A 13,983-nucleotide genomic window follows, 5' to 3' on the forward strand; every position below is an offset into this window, starting at 1 on the left:
AGTTTGGAATCTGGCGGTCAAAATGACCGCTCACGGCAGTTCTAGTAGTTATGGAATCCCGGCAGTTCTAGTGTTAAAGCATGTAGCTGCAGCTCAGTTCAGCCACCTGGCTCGACACAGCTGAGGCTGCATGGTTGCTGTAAAGGTGTGGAGACCTGCTCTGTTGCCTCTTGTAAACCTCACTCAACACATTAGAGTCATATCCAGTGCTGGCAGTTACTATGTGCCAAAACTAAAACATCACCGGGCAATAAATGCCAGCGTCCAACACACACAAGCCATGCTGACATGCGCATAACTTCACACATGGGCCTCAGTTACAAATGTTGTGTTAGTAAGGTTATCGGCACAGGGCAGCAGGGTTACGGGTGGCTGGATTCATAGAAACCATAATGCCAGGTTCACATTTTGACCCTCAAGATGGATTTTACACCGACAGCTGTCATCTCAGTTATTAGTTGCAATCTCTCTGTCATCACATTCTCATGTGTTTCATCGGGAGTTGAGACGTTGCCTCAGTCTGCAGGAAATTGAGTTAATAAGTCCTGTGATGTACGCTGGGATTGGATGTAGGGCCAGCAGTAGCTGGTGCGTAAAGAGAGTTGGGTTTTTTGTCTCTCCTACCTGATATTGTACAACTATACTGCTTTGAAAAGTTGCACATAACTGTGCACTGTTTTTGGTTACCATAGAGAAATGAATTGACTTAATCATTTTGTACCACTACCAGGAAGAGGGAGATGTCCCTTGAGCTGTCAGATCAGTATTATGTTGTTTGCATCATGCCTGTTCTCGACTAAAGAAACACTCAATAATTTTGTCGCCTAATCGGTTTGTTGATTTATTCGGCAAATCAGTGCGCTTTGACTGGTCGTTAAGACTAGAAAAGCGCAGTATAGTTGCAGTCCATTTACCATCTTTAAAACTCAGTTTTTCTTACAAAGAATAATGCAAAAGCACCACTTTAAATGTTTTGTTTACCATAAATGTGCTCATAAGCTTCTTGGAAATAAATCATTCAGCACGAGTCTGAGCCATCTTAATCATTAAAAAAAATTCGACAAATTGACTTATAAGGGGCAGTCCTAATGTGCATTGTGGGAAAATAGTGTCCAATAAAACCACATTCAAAAAATCTACTGATATCAGTATACTACAGTTGTATAATAATGTACCAGTTGTCCTCTACAATCACCTTGATATTTTAAATCCGTAAAACTGCTGAGCCAGTGAAATTGCAAAATGTTTCTCCACTTTTTAATGCTGTAGCTCCTGCTGCATTTTACCCAAAAGTGTATAGAATTTTTATGATTATAGCCTCTTTCAAATTTCCTGAATGCCAAAGTATGCTTTTGATACTACACAGGGAGAATTTAGCAATTCTATCCATGGTGGCTTCATATTTTATTTAGATAGCAAATGACATTATGTAATGTAATTACTAACAAATCTTGTGAAAGGCGGTACAATATGTCCATTCATATTGTTAGTAATTGGAAAATTACCAGAAGTGACATTCACTGCGCAAGCTGCAGGGGGTTCTTGCTCAAGGACAATTGCTGTAATGGGGGTTGGATATGAAATTGGTGCTTGCACCAGCTTGCCATATTTTCATCTGTAATGTGAATGGATTGAATGTCACTTTGAAGTGTGCTCTCTGTTGCATACAGGTGGGTAACTGAGTTCGGTGTATTGCTCAGACCTTTATTTCTAATTGAGTTGTTTTACATTATGGTTTGTGCTACTTCATTAAAGAATCTGAATTCCTCTTCCACCTCTGGCATCATAAAACATTGCAAAGACAGATGTATTTCCATGTCTTTCAGTCAGTTCGCAGCAAAGAAACTTTTCACTCTCTAGTAGCTGTCTACTAGTTGTATGATTCCAATCAGAGGTGGTTGCCAAGGACACTTACCTCCTTACTCCTTCCAACACACCCCAAGGATGTGTTGGAAGTGGCAGGAAGAGGGGAGGCATTTGCTTGAGGCGACTGAATATAGGAAAGACCTTGGTTTGTCTTCATTGAATTGGATTACTGCTTTCTGCTGGTGCAGCCTGTCGTCTGGCTGACTGACAACAGGGCTGGTGTACAGACACAGCAGCCAATGCGGGAGAAGATTTATCATGACCTATAAATCTACTGCACTGAGAGGGACATCTTAGACTTTCTCCTTAAGAGCAGCAAAGTGAGAAGAGAAGCTGAAAAGGACACGAAAGGGAGTGTTTACATGAATAGATAATACAACTAGATGGTGGATCAAGATGGAATAAGAGCTGGATGGAAAGAATGAAGAGCAGGCCATATGCAACAAGGACAGGAGGAGAAGAAGGGATGGGTTGAGGTACAGAAAGGAAGGGTAGGGATGAGAGGAGGGGTTTCATTCACTATTTAAATCAATATTGTATGAGTGCCACCAGTTTACTGTATTCAGTTTTGGCTCCAGGTGTAGAACTGTTATAGCTTTTATTTTAATGTGTCTGCAAGAATCAGAGTCAATACGTCACATTGCGTCTTTCTATAACAGCAATCCTGTAAAGTGTGTTCTCACGATTCCCCCGCTGCCATTACTCAATCATGGCTGCTTGAGGTGAATTTTTACATGAAAGTTGAAGTTGAAGTTGGGCCCATGTTTTTGTTTTTTGTCTAACTAGCCTCAGAGTAACATGTAAATGTATGAGAGGGAGATTTGAGACTCTAAACTTGTTACAGTCATAAAATAATCATATTAAGGATCCAGGGTCGATGGTTACATCCGGTGCATTATGTGACCCTGGTTTCACCTCGGTTCAAAACAAGCAAACAAAGCACAGACATAGTCTTGCTTCATTTTAATCCAGATCATTGCTACTGATTTGGTTGGCTAGAACAGGGATATCTTTTTATAGTGCATTAATGGACATGCTTATGGGTATAGATTTATTAAGACTTAAGCCTCCGCAATTAACAGCTCTGCTGATCGGACAATGCTTTATGTGGCTGAGAGCATTCACGTTGACGCAGGGAAACGAAGAGGAAGTAGTGGCCAAGGAAAATTAACAAGGGAGACACAGAAGATGCAAGATGGAAAATGGAAGGTGATGGAAGGCCATTAAGATAATTATATTTAGATAAAGAGAGACAGAGAGAAAGTAACATAAAGTAAGATAGTAATATTTTGAAAGAGAGAGACTGAGACTGAGAGTAAGCGTTAGCCACCATTGACTTTCCGGGCATCTGGACATTGAATCCTGAATGCTGCTGTGGAGTGATGGTCTATTTATCCGGCTAATGTCTAAAGCAGACATAGCTGATGCTGCATTGAATTTAACATAAGCCTCAACGAGAGGATCATTATTCACAAAGGCCTCCATCAGGGAGGCGGATCCTTTTCCCATGTGTCTGTAGCATATTAACCGATCTATAAAGGTATCATTCATTTTAGCAATTTTAATTTAAGCTTTTAGTAAGTGTTATGAAGTTATGAAGTAAGTGTTGTGCTTTGGCACCCTTACGACCTAAAAATCAAATAAAACAATTCAAAATCTGATTTAAATTAAAACAATTCAAAGTTTATTAAAAAACACCGAATGAGGGCCAGTTTGGCGTGCAAAATTGATAACTGAAAACATAAATAATAAGAGATGGTATTGGTAGCAATAGCAGTAGTAACCAAACATCTTGGAACACAAGACTAAACATTTTCCTTCTTTAAAAGGGCCATTCATCATGCAACGTAATGTTAAAAGATACAGAATCACTGAAAGTAATGAGTCTGATTTGATATTTAGGGCCGCTGTCTTATCTTTTTTCAAGTTGTTGGATGTGACAACCATGAGATGATGTGAACTTGTATGCCTATTGATAATACAAGTTTTAAATCAGGAATGTCTCTTCAGCTCTGCAAACTGATTAAATATTTCCTAGTATTAATGTGATGATCTCCTCTTTTTTTAACAGAGAACCCATTGGAAAGAAGAAATCAGGTAAGACAAAGCTAAAAATGAGGTTAAGTAGGCTCGAAAGGTGTGTTTTTTGTCGTTGGAAAAAGAAGGGGGTGGGGAATTAGAATCAGATTGAATGTCTTTAATAATAATAATAATAACTTTATTTATATAGCCCCTTTAAAAACATGGTTTACAAAGTGCTTTTACCGACAAATCAAGGCAAAAGCAGGATATCCAGAGGTCAATAAAACAGAGCTAAACAGTGGGGCCACACAATAGCAAGACAACATTTTGGTAAATAAAAACAAGACAGCAAAAGACGCAAAACATAGTAATGAGAAGATTGGATTGGACTCCACTTTCTTTTATATCTTTGTATTACGAATTCAAGTCTCTTGCAATTAATCTGTATTGTAAAATATAACAGTATCGCCATCTAGTGGCCAAAGAGTTTTGCACAGGTAAAAAAAACAATATTTTCCACCAGCCTGAATTGTTTTGTTTCTGGAGCAAAGTCTATACTCTGTATATGTTTTCCTGGAGTTGACTGTTATAGAAACCTCTTTTGCCATTGTTTGAATGTTTCTTTTTAATTTATCTCTCTTCTCCCCATTCATCTGATATTCTTAAGTTGCATCCATGTAATCCATTTTTTTTAGTTTTCTTTTCCATTCATTTTCTTTTCCATTAGGGATTGTGGAGCGAGCGTCTACTTTCCTAAAGCGAGGTAGTAAACACTTGGTCGTGATGCTGTGTGTGTGACCCAGCAGGTTGCTAGTGGCCTACCCCCCCTTCCCCCCCTCCTCCCTTGGCCTGGGCAGGTGGGACGTGGCTCTGTAGACGGCATGGGGCTTGAATAGTTTTGTAAAGGAAGCATATTATATACAGTAGTTGCAGATCTTCAGACCCTGTGTTATTGGTTGTATTTAGGCATGTTGCATCGGGACACAGTAGAAAAGACGATAATGGCATTTAACTGTGCGCCTACATGAGAGGGCTTTACTGTGTATTGTTACAATTCAGCATCAGGCAAATCAGGGAGATCGAGGTCATGTGAAAGTCTTAAAGCCCAATAAGCAAAAGTGTTGTCACGGAGTTAGATGTAAATAGTTGAAACTAAAGAGCCCTTTTGTGTATTATGAAAGTTAACCAGTTATTCAAAAGTTAACCTGAGTAACTTGGGTCAGTTTGTTACTCCAGCCAATCTTCCAAGTTCAAATTAAACTGCCGCATCCATCTGCTTTTGGCAAGAATTATTTTCATGACATAGGTTTCATCCAATTTGTCAATTCAAATGCATATTATATATTTTTAGCTAATTTTTGAGCTAACTGTGGTTGGCCCAACCTGAAAAGGCAATACTAATCTTAAAATGTCTCAAATTAAGAAACCGTTGCAGGTAAATTAAAAGCAGCTGTTTACTAAAGGATGTGCATGGAAAGAGTTTTTATGTTGTTTTTAAGAACCATTTAATTAGAATTTGACCACATCTGTACTTTTTCAGATTTTCTGTCCGCCTGTGTGATAGCAACATGTTTTGTTTAATATGTGTCCAATCAGCACTGTCAGTTATTTGGATGCTAAGACAGATTTTAATGTCCCTTAACCATTCCTGCACTTGCATTGCCACACTATGTATCAGCCAAAAGGTAATTTGTTTTTATTTCATTTTTACATGTAAAGTCAATTGCATCTATCAGAGTTGGCTGTGGACACGCTTTTAAAGAACATAAACCAAGAGAAATGAGCAATTGTGATATAAATTTGTGCTACTGGTTGTATTGTGAGCCGTCACGTGGGTAAAGTAGATTTTCTCAGGCTTCCTTGGTGCTAACATTGGTGGCAGGTCTAAGGTGGTGCTGGTTTGTTTCTGTGTGGAAGTCACAGCCATGTTGATGATTGACTTAACCCTCTACACTAAATCCTAACCTTTCACTCTCATTTGTTAAATCTCCCATTATTCCTCTGTCAGTTTCCCTAATTCCATCTCTCCAATCACATCTGCTACATCCTCCTTTTATGTCTTGGTGAATCTCCATACTCTAAATAAGCTTCCTCTCACTTAAACCTTTTAACTCAAAAGCTTTTGCAGACATTTTGACCTTTGAATTATTCAAGGCAGTTCATCAAAAATGAGTAGTTTACTCATTCTATGCGTTTTGGCTCTTTTATAAAGAAACTGCTTTAATTCAGTTAAAGTGTGTGTAAAATCCGACATTTTAAAGGTCAATTCCTCACATGCACACAGATGCAGTCTTGCAATCTCACGTTCATGGACATTATTTAATATCACATAAGCACATATTAACAATTATTCTTACTGAAAAGCAGAGGGTTATAAGTGGAGGCTTATTTTTTACATTATTGAGATTTAATCCTAAGCCTGCGTAACAATGAGCAGAAAGGGAAAAGAGAGCTAAATGAGCCTTTTGATTCGTTCCTCTTAATAGGAGATTCCACCTCGGCAGACCCTCTACTCCTTGACCAGTATGTGGCAGTAACAGACTATGAGAAACAGGAGAGCTCTGAAGTCAGCTTGCACGTGGGTCAGGTGGTGGAAGTCATTGAGAAAAATGAGTCTGGTAAGTTCTTTGTATCTAGGTTATTTTTTCATTACTTTCAAAGTATTTCAGATTGTGCAAAGATTGCTCAAAAAAGATGGAAAACAACAAAACAAAATCGGAAACATCTGTAGCTTCAGTTGACAGCTGTGGTGCCTTTGACTAAGATGCTAAACTCGATGGTGTCGACCGATAAGGAGATTTTAACGTACCTCGAATGAATACATGAAATGAGACCAAGCTCAATCTTTTGAAAGGGAGCATTAGAGAGTCTGGGGAGTATGCTCTGTATTTACTACTGCACAAGAGGCGTGATCAACGGGCATAGTTTAAATGACTCAATTGGAAAGTCCTTCAACCAATCAGACCAATGATGCAGGTGACGTACTTTCCAGACAACGGCATCAAGGGGTTGCTGCCCTTTGGTGGCCGCCATGTTGAATGTAAACAAAAAGCTGCTCGCCTTGCTTCTCTATCGTCATTGTGTTAAATCCGCCAACGGGTGGATAAGCGAGTTTGCGATTGGTTCATTGGTTCAATTTGACTTGTGTGTAACAAGTATGTGGGTACTTTTTTCCTGTTAAATGGAATATGAAATTGAAATAATACACATCCGTCATGCATGTCAATAATGGGTTCTCAATGAACAATGACATACTTCAAATGAATAGAACTCACTGTAGATGTCAATGCGTTATGTGTCAATATGTCAGTGTGTTTATATTCTTCTCGTTCAGGGTGGTGGTTTGTTAGCTCAGACGATGCCCAGGGCTGGGTCCCTGCCACCTGCCTTGAAGCACAGGATGACCCGGATGACTTCAGTCTTCCAGGGGAAGAAGGTACATAAAGCTTTCTATCTTGGTTGTTGTTTCAGATTTCCCTAAAGGAAAATTTTATAATGCAAAGAGGCAATTTGGCATTTACTCTAAAACCCGACTGTCTGTAAGTTATATGTTACCCTTTGAATAATGAATCCTAATTTGTATGCAATTTTGACAAAATTGTTTTGTACTGTTGTCTTCCTGTTGTGGTTGAGATTCCATAAAAAGCGCAATGTAGATGTTAAAAGAATGGTACTGTAATGACAGACTACAGCACATGGTATGAGCCCTACGAAGTAAAGAAGGGTGCCCAGCCTATTTGCAAATTATAGACCATTTTTCAAGTCTTGGCAAGCCTCAGAAGGATATGGTTTAACAGTGGACATTGAGCTGGCTGCCCTGTCTTTGTTGGGCAGGTCATCCCTCCAAGCCGTGGAAGTAGAGATTCATTGACATTATCACAGACATATAGAAATACAATACAAAAACAGAAATAAATAAATGACCAATAAAGCATGGTCCAGTTGTCCCTATGCTAGTCAGCATCCGGTCTGCAGGTCTTCCAATTATGAGAAAGATTTAATTACATAGTCCCAATACAATGCTCAGGGCCAACGTCACCCCACAGATCAGAATTAATTGTGAACTATAGTGTCTATAAAATTACTATTAAAAGAACAAGTTATAAATTTTGCTACCCTCTGGCAGTAGCAAGGTATGGTAGTAACACCAACATCCTGGTAAGGTCAGCACATGGGGTTTAAGACTGGAATGGGGATCCAAATGGAAATAAATGTTCCATCTTGCATGGATTGAATCTGTTACACTTTGATAAAAAAAGCATAAAACCTGTACAGACGTAGAGGGATTATTTGTCACTAAATAGATGAAACAGTATCAGACCTACCAGGAGTAGAGCTTTGATTTTTGCTAGGCCTACCAATACTGAAAATGCTTTGATTTAGGATCGGCACATGTAATATTCACTTCCTATTTTGCCCCACTTACTGTGCTGGGATGTCAGTGCCTCGGAGATTCTGGTCACTGCCAAGGCACGTGGGTCGTCGCAGAACTTTAGGGGATCTATTCAGCACAGGTTTTGGGCAAGGTGGAGCGCACGTCTTTCTTCTCCCCCTATTCTAAATTGTGTGTGTGCACATGCACAACTGTGTGCATGTGTTTGTCCATGCGTATGCATGACATGTTTGTTGCATGAGAGATCCAAGCATGTGAATTAAGTCCTTGCATGACGAGTTGATTGTGTATTTTTTTTAATCCAAGATAAATAAAAAACAGAATAGTAGAAATGGCTGCCTTTCTAGTACAGTAACAACTTTGTCCTGTTTGTGGTCAACATTTATAGAGGATTTATGTGTTTTGTGTGTTGCACGTGTGTATCTCACATCTTCTCACTCCCCAAGATGCTGCTCAAGCCTTGCTCTATTCAAATCAGTTAGCTAATGCATAAAGCCAATGCACTTATGTAAAAATAACAGTATATCATCCTGCATTACATAGGGCGAGTTTTGTCATGGAAAATTAAAAGAACTTGCAAGAAACAAGTTTAAGCAATTTCATAAATGCAAACACTACGCTACACACAGTTAATTTGTGTTCCCCTATTCGTGGACCAGTAAACTTTAAAACAAGCAATACGTCCTTATATTTATCAATATTGTCTTTTTATGACGCCAGAGGAGAAGTATTCAGTGATTTACCCGTACTCGGCCAGAGACCAGGATGAGATTGACCTGGAGAGAGGCATGGTTGTTGAGGTGATTCAGAAGAACCTGGAGGGTTGGTGGAAGATCAGGTAATAATATCAATGACACTAACTCTGGAAAAGTGAATATCATAAGCAAAACAAAAACAAAAAATCTGTATTTACTAAAGAGACAAGTAAATGTGTTTAAAAACATGATTTGACAGATTGTCAGATTCCATATAAAAATGTGGGGGGGACGGGGGACCCAACTCAGTGTTCTCACCTGAAGCCACTGATTGTACATTTCTTCTCCAATCAGGTACCAGGGACGTGAGGGCTGGGCCCCAGCCTCCTACCTTAAGAAGACTGACATCCAAGGCCAGAAGCAGGGCGCTGCTGCTCATGCCAGCACCAATGACCTAGATGGGGTTTCTAAACAGAACCAGCAAAACAATGCAGCCAAAGAAAACCGAGACAATGGCCAAAAAGAAAACCGACTCTCATTTTTTTCTGACAAAAGTAGTAAGTGAATTCCAAGTCTTTTAACCGTCAGGCAAAATAATTATACATAATGCCAACCTACTCAACATACTCTAAAAGTAAACTAAACTTTTCATGTGGATGTAGTGATAAAGCCTATATCTATTTGATATTGTAGTGAATTGTGTTAGACTACAGTCTAATTGCCCAGCCGTAGTCAGCTGAACCAGTATTCTACACCAAATCCAAATAAAAGTCTGTGTGAAATGAGTAAACAAAAATAACAAAGTAAAATAAAAATATGTGTTAGATGTTACAACTGCTTTACAAGTTTACAACTCAGCAAAAATGATTGGTTTCTTAATGTCTTTCCCCTCCACAGAAGTGGGAGCAAGACACAGACCTCCTCCACGCAGAGATCTGACCCTTGTAAGAGATCCAGTTCAAATCTCTGTTTGACACATTGGGAATTCCTATTGTTTGTAGAAGGGCTATGTTTTTCTTAACAAAAGGTTTTTAATCAAATTAACCTTTGTGTCTCTCTCACATTTCACAGCCACGTGGTACAAACCTACCCAAGCCACCCGTTCCTCCTCAGGTTGAAGAAGAGTTCTACACCATAGCAGACTTCCAGACCATCATCCCTGATGGTATTAGCTTCCAAGCCGGAGTCAAAGTTGAGGTGGGTCAGGCACTTCCTAAAGTTGTAGTGAGATAAGTAATAATATAGTTAACATTTGGTAGATTTTGTCTTTTAATTTATTTCCGTCATGAATTTTAAAGTAATACATTAAAATAAAATGACTCCTTTTTACCTACCAGGTGATTGAGAAGAATAATGGTGGTTGGTGGTACATCCAGATAGATGACAAAGAGGGCTGGGCCCCTGCCACCTTTATTGACAAGTACAAGAAGACCAGTAATGCCGTGCGACCTAATTTCCTTGCCCCTCTGCCCAATGAGATGGAGAAGCTGGGACTGGAAGATGGTTGTTCTTCAAATGTTTCAGGCGCAGATGACAGCTGGTCCAAGCCTTTACCAGATGAGCCAACATTGGCCCCTGACTCCTGTGCTCGGCCCAAGCTGAGAGATTGGAAGTCCAGTGCCAGCAAGGGGGCCCTTCCCTTCAGTGTACCTTTACCTCCAGCTCCAGCCACCCCTCCAGTCGAGGATAAACCAGCTCTGCCACCTCGAAGGGAGTCCATTAATAAGAGCTTTGATTTGGAAGTATCAGAAAAACCAAGGGCTGATCATTCCAAACCTTTGCCTCCAAAACCCCCGGCTCCTGGGGTCATTATGCCAATGGTTCCACCCAAAGCAGTCCCCTTCAAACAGGACAAACCACCAGAGCCCAAGAAGGAAGATAAGAGCAAAGCTCTTCACCTGAGGAATGAGATGGGTCTTGAATGTGGCCACAAGATCTCTGCCAAAGAGGTGAAGAAGTTCAATCTGAAACCTGTGCCCAAGCAGCCACCAAAACCCAAACCAGAAGTGCAGGAGGAGAAACCAGAGGCAGCTGGCCCAGCTGTGTTTATGAAGCCTAAGCCAGTGCTCCGACCTAAACCTGTTCCTGCTGCCAAGCCAGATTATCCGCCAGAGAACAAACTAGACATCACCAACCTGAGAAGCAAGCTGAGGCCATCGAAACCAGCGGATCCTGGCTCTGCATCAGCTGAGGTAAACCATCAGAATGGCACCTCAACAGCAGTAAATAGTTCCTGTAGCTCTCCCCCCATCCATATCCCTACTCTTAACAATGGTAAGCACTGCGACGAGCCAAAACTCCCCCCAAAACACATTAATGGTCATAGACAGGAGAGCTCAACAACAACTGCAAAACCAGCAGTGCCTCCCCAGAAGGAACCCCCACAGAGACCCCCCATCATGGGTCCAAGGAGACCTCCTCCTCCAAAGAAGACCGACCCGTCCAGCCCAATTGAGCTCAAACCTCCACCTGCTCTCAGAGAAACCCAGGACATTCCCAAGAGCCCCCCACCCCAACTCAGCAGACCCCCTCCCCCTAAACCCAAAGGGTTTGTTCAGGCACCTCCAAACAAAGAGAAAGAAGAGCCCAAAGTCAATAAAGTCCCGGTTCCTCCCAAGCCACAGTTGAAGAGTGAGAAGCCGGGCCCGCCCAAGGACAAGCTTCCACCTTTACTCATGGAGCCAAGTAAGGATGAGCTGTATCTAGCTGTGGCGGACTTTGAAGGGGATGACCAGACATCCAGCTTTAAGGTGGGCACGGTGTTTGAGGTGATGGAAAAAAACAGCAGCGGCTGGTGGTTCTGTAAGAAAGCAGGACAAGAAGTTGAGAGCTGGATCCCTTCAAATTACCTGAGCAAGAAACCTTAGTGTGAATGTGCTCTCAATACCATTGCCATATGAATAAAGAAACAAAATAATGATTTAAATGAACAAAACATATGTACTTTGTAACTAGATAGCATTTTGTTTTATTTATAGGTATCTTTTGTTTTTTTAAGTGACCCATTTTTGTTATGTTGCATTTTGATAAGAATATTCTACCTAAACTGAACCAGCAATAACAAATGACCTTGTTGGGTCTTGTGATGTTTACGTTTTTGTTTTGTTTTTTATCTTAATTTTACATGAAAGACGTTTTTTGCTATCATTGCCATATGCTACAGGAGTCGCAGCCTGTGTCAGTCCTGCCATTACTTAGTAGTTACTTAGTAGAACAGTTCTAAATGTATCTCCACCCTTGCCTTCTATGATATGCTGCCTCTATATTATATGCAAAGTGCTTCAGTGATTGATTAACTGTATGCAACTGTAGACATACTGTAGTACTTGTTGGAATCTTGAAAAACCATGAACTGAAAATCAAAACCCAACATTAAAGGGGGAAAACACTTGATGTTCAAATCCAACAGTAGACACATGCACATGAACTTACCAGGGGAGTTCAATGTCTACATCTGGACTTTCAAGTGCTATTAGAAATTACTAAAAGAGAGTTCTTTGCCAAGTAGAAGTGCTGTTTGTTATACAAGAAACATGCAAATTCTTCTTTGTGCTCTTGTAATGCTTTTCTTTGTTGACTGCATAATTATTGTTGCAGCGACTTGTAACAGATGTGCACTTTTTCAGTCATTTTATATTAAATAATTCTAAGGTTTGCACATGCTAAAGGAAGTGAAAGAAGGCCACAGTGCTTTTAATTTCTTAGGTTCATTAGCTATGATTTTTTTTTTATACTCACTCTAACAACTATCCACCAATGTAAAGATGAGGCTAGAACTTCAAAACTGACAAGTTGAAAAGAAGCACCCAAAGTATTTTTTAACATAATTTTGTTATCTCATACGCTAAACTAAGAAGTGTGTCATGTGACTTGCACAGAACATCTGCATATCTGTACCAGATGTCTTACCTAAGAAATAAGCCATCTACAGTGAATTGTGCAAACATTTACAGTTAGGTTTGGAGCTCAAATAACAGCAAAGTATGACCATTGTATAAACATAATCATTGACATTAATGCTTGACTGGTTTCAAGCATGGTCAGTATAGTTAATTATTTTTTATTGTACAGAAATGATGAGGCATATCTTATCTGTTGTCACTTTTTCTTTGACGGTCCATCTGTCTGGTATTTTACTCTGTGCTGTAAAGCTGGTTGATTTTACGGGATTATCTAATTAGAAAAAACACAGACGGTTGCTGTTTTGTTTTTCTGTCAAAAGAAAACTAAAAAGTGTCTGCTTATTTCACACCAAGTGGTCCACAAATGATTGTCTGCTATACATTTATCATTGAAATGTTAGGTTTACTTAATAAATAAGCAAAGTTAGAATAGAAATTGTGCATTTGTGGTTATCTAAACAATCAGACAAGGCTACAAGCTAACACTGCTTCTAGTTGCTACAATATTATTCCACCTTCCACCCATGTTTTATCGAAAAAAGACAGTAAGTTACCAACAAAGAAAAAAGAAAGTGTGTTGTTGTGGTTTATTTTATGAGGACAAAAGGCAGGAAGGTACAGCACAGTGTAAGGCAAATGTATGGATTGATGGTGTCATCATTTCAGTATTGTAATCTTATTTACTTTTTTGCTATGTATTTTTCATTACATTGAATCTACTTTTACTTAAGTCAATAAAAGTTTCAGATTTTCACTTCAGCTGTCATACTGTGTCTGATTTGGTATATCGAAGGTCCCTGGACAAATGTTCACTGCTGTTATGTTTTTTGGGGTTATTTATCTATTACTGTTTTTTTAAAGAAGTCAAAAACTGGTTAAATGTTTTTTATTGTTGCACTAATCAATATTTTTATATTTAAAGGTACCTTGTAGAGTTTTTAACCACTACTAGCACTATGGAGCTACTTAACGGGCCAGTGTCTTTCAGGTCTGAATCTTATTTTAACTATACTACGAGGTTTTATGACATTTATATAGCATACTATACTATGACCTTTGTATGGCAAACTAATGTCTACTACACATTTTTGGCATTTTTCATTAC

General features: G+C 39.5%; 1 protein-coding gene across 4 annotated transcripts in view; it reads left to right on the forward strand.

The window, feature by feature from the left end:
* sh3pxd2b (SH3 and PX domains 2B) overlaps nt 1-13,565 on the forward strand; it is a 38,396-nt gene extending 24,831 nt beyond the window's left edge. The window contains exons 6-15 of one of the 4 annotated variants that reach the window (XM_034889120.1): nt 3,938-3,963; nt 4,616-4,651; nt 6,375-6,506; nt 7,223-7,324; nt 8,331-8,414; nt 9,002-9,119; nt 9,331-9,533; nt 9,874-9,920; nt 10,048-10,173; nt 10,314-13,565. In XM_034889120.1, the coding sequence (XP_034745011.1) occupies nt 3,938-3,963; nt 4,616-4,651; nt 6,375-6,506; nt 7,223-7,324; nt 8,331-8,414; nt 9,002-9,119; nt 9,331-9,533; nt 9,874-9,920; nt 10,048-10,173; nt 10,314-11,843 (2,404 nt within the window). In that variant the 3' untranslated portion in view covers nt 11,844-13,565. The remainder of the gene's footprint in view (nt 1-3,937; nt 3,964-4,615; nt 4,652-6,374; nt 6,507-7,222; nt 7,325-8,330; nt 8,415-9,001; nt 9,120-9,330; nt 9,534-9,873; nt 9,921-10,047; nt 10,174-10,313) is intronic. The other 3 variants (XM_034889121.1, XM_034889122.1, XM_034889123.1) reach the window with 3 other exon arrangements.
* The last annotated feature ends 418 nt before the right edge of the window (nt 13,566-13,983 follow it).

This window comes from Etheostoma cragini, chromosome 13 (genome assembly GCF_013103735.1).
Source record: "Etheostoma cragini isolate CJK2018 chromosome 13, CSU_Ecrag_1.0, whole genome shotgun sequence".
NCBI lineage: Eukaryota > Metazoa > Chordata > Actinopteri > Perciformes > Percidae > Etheostoma > Etheostoma cragini.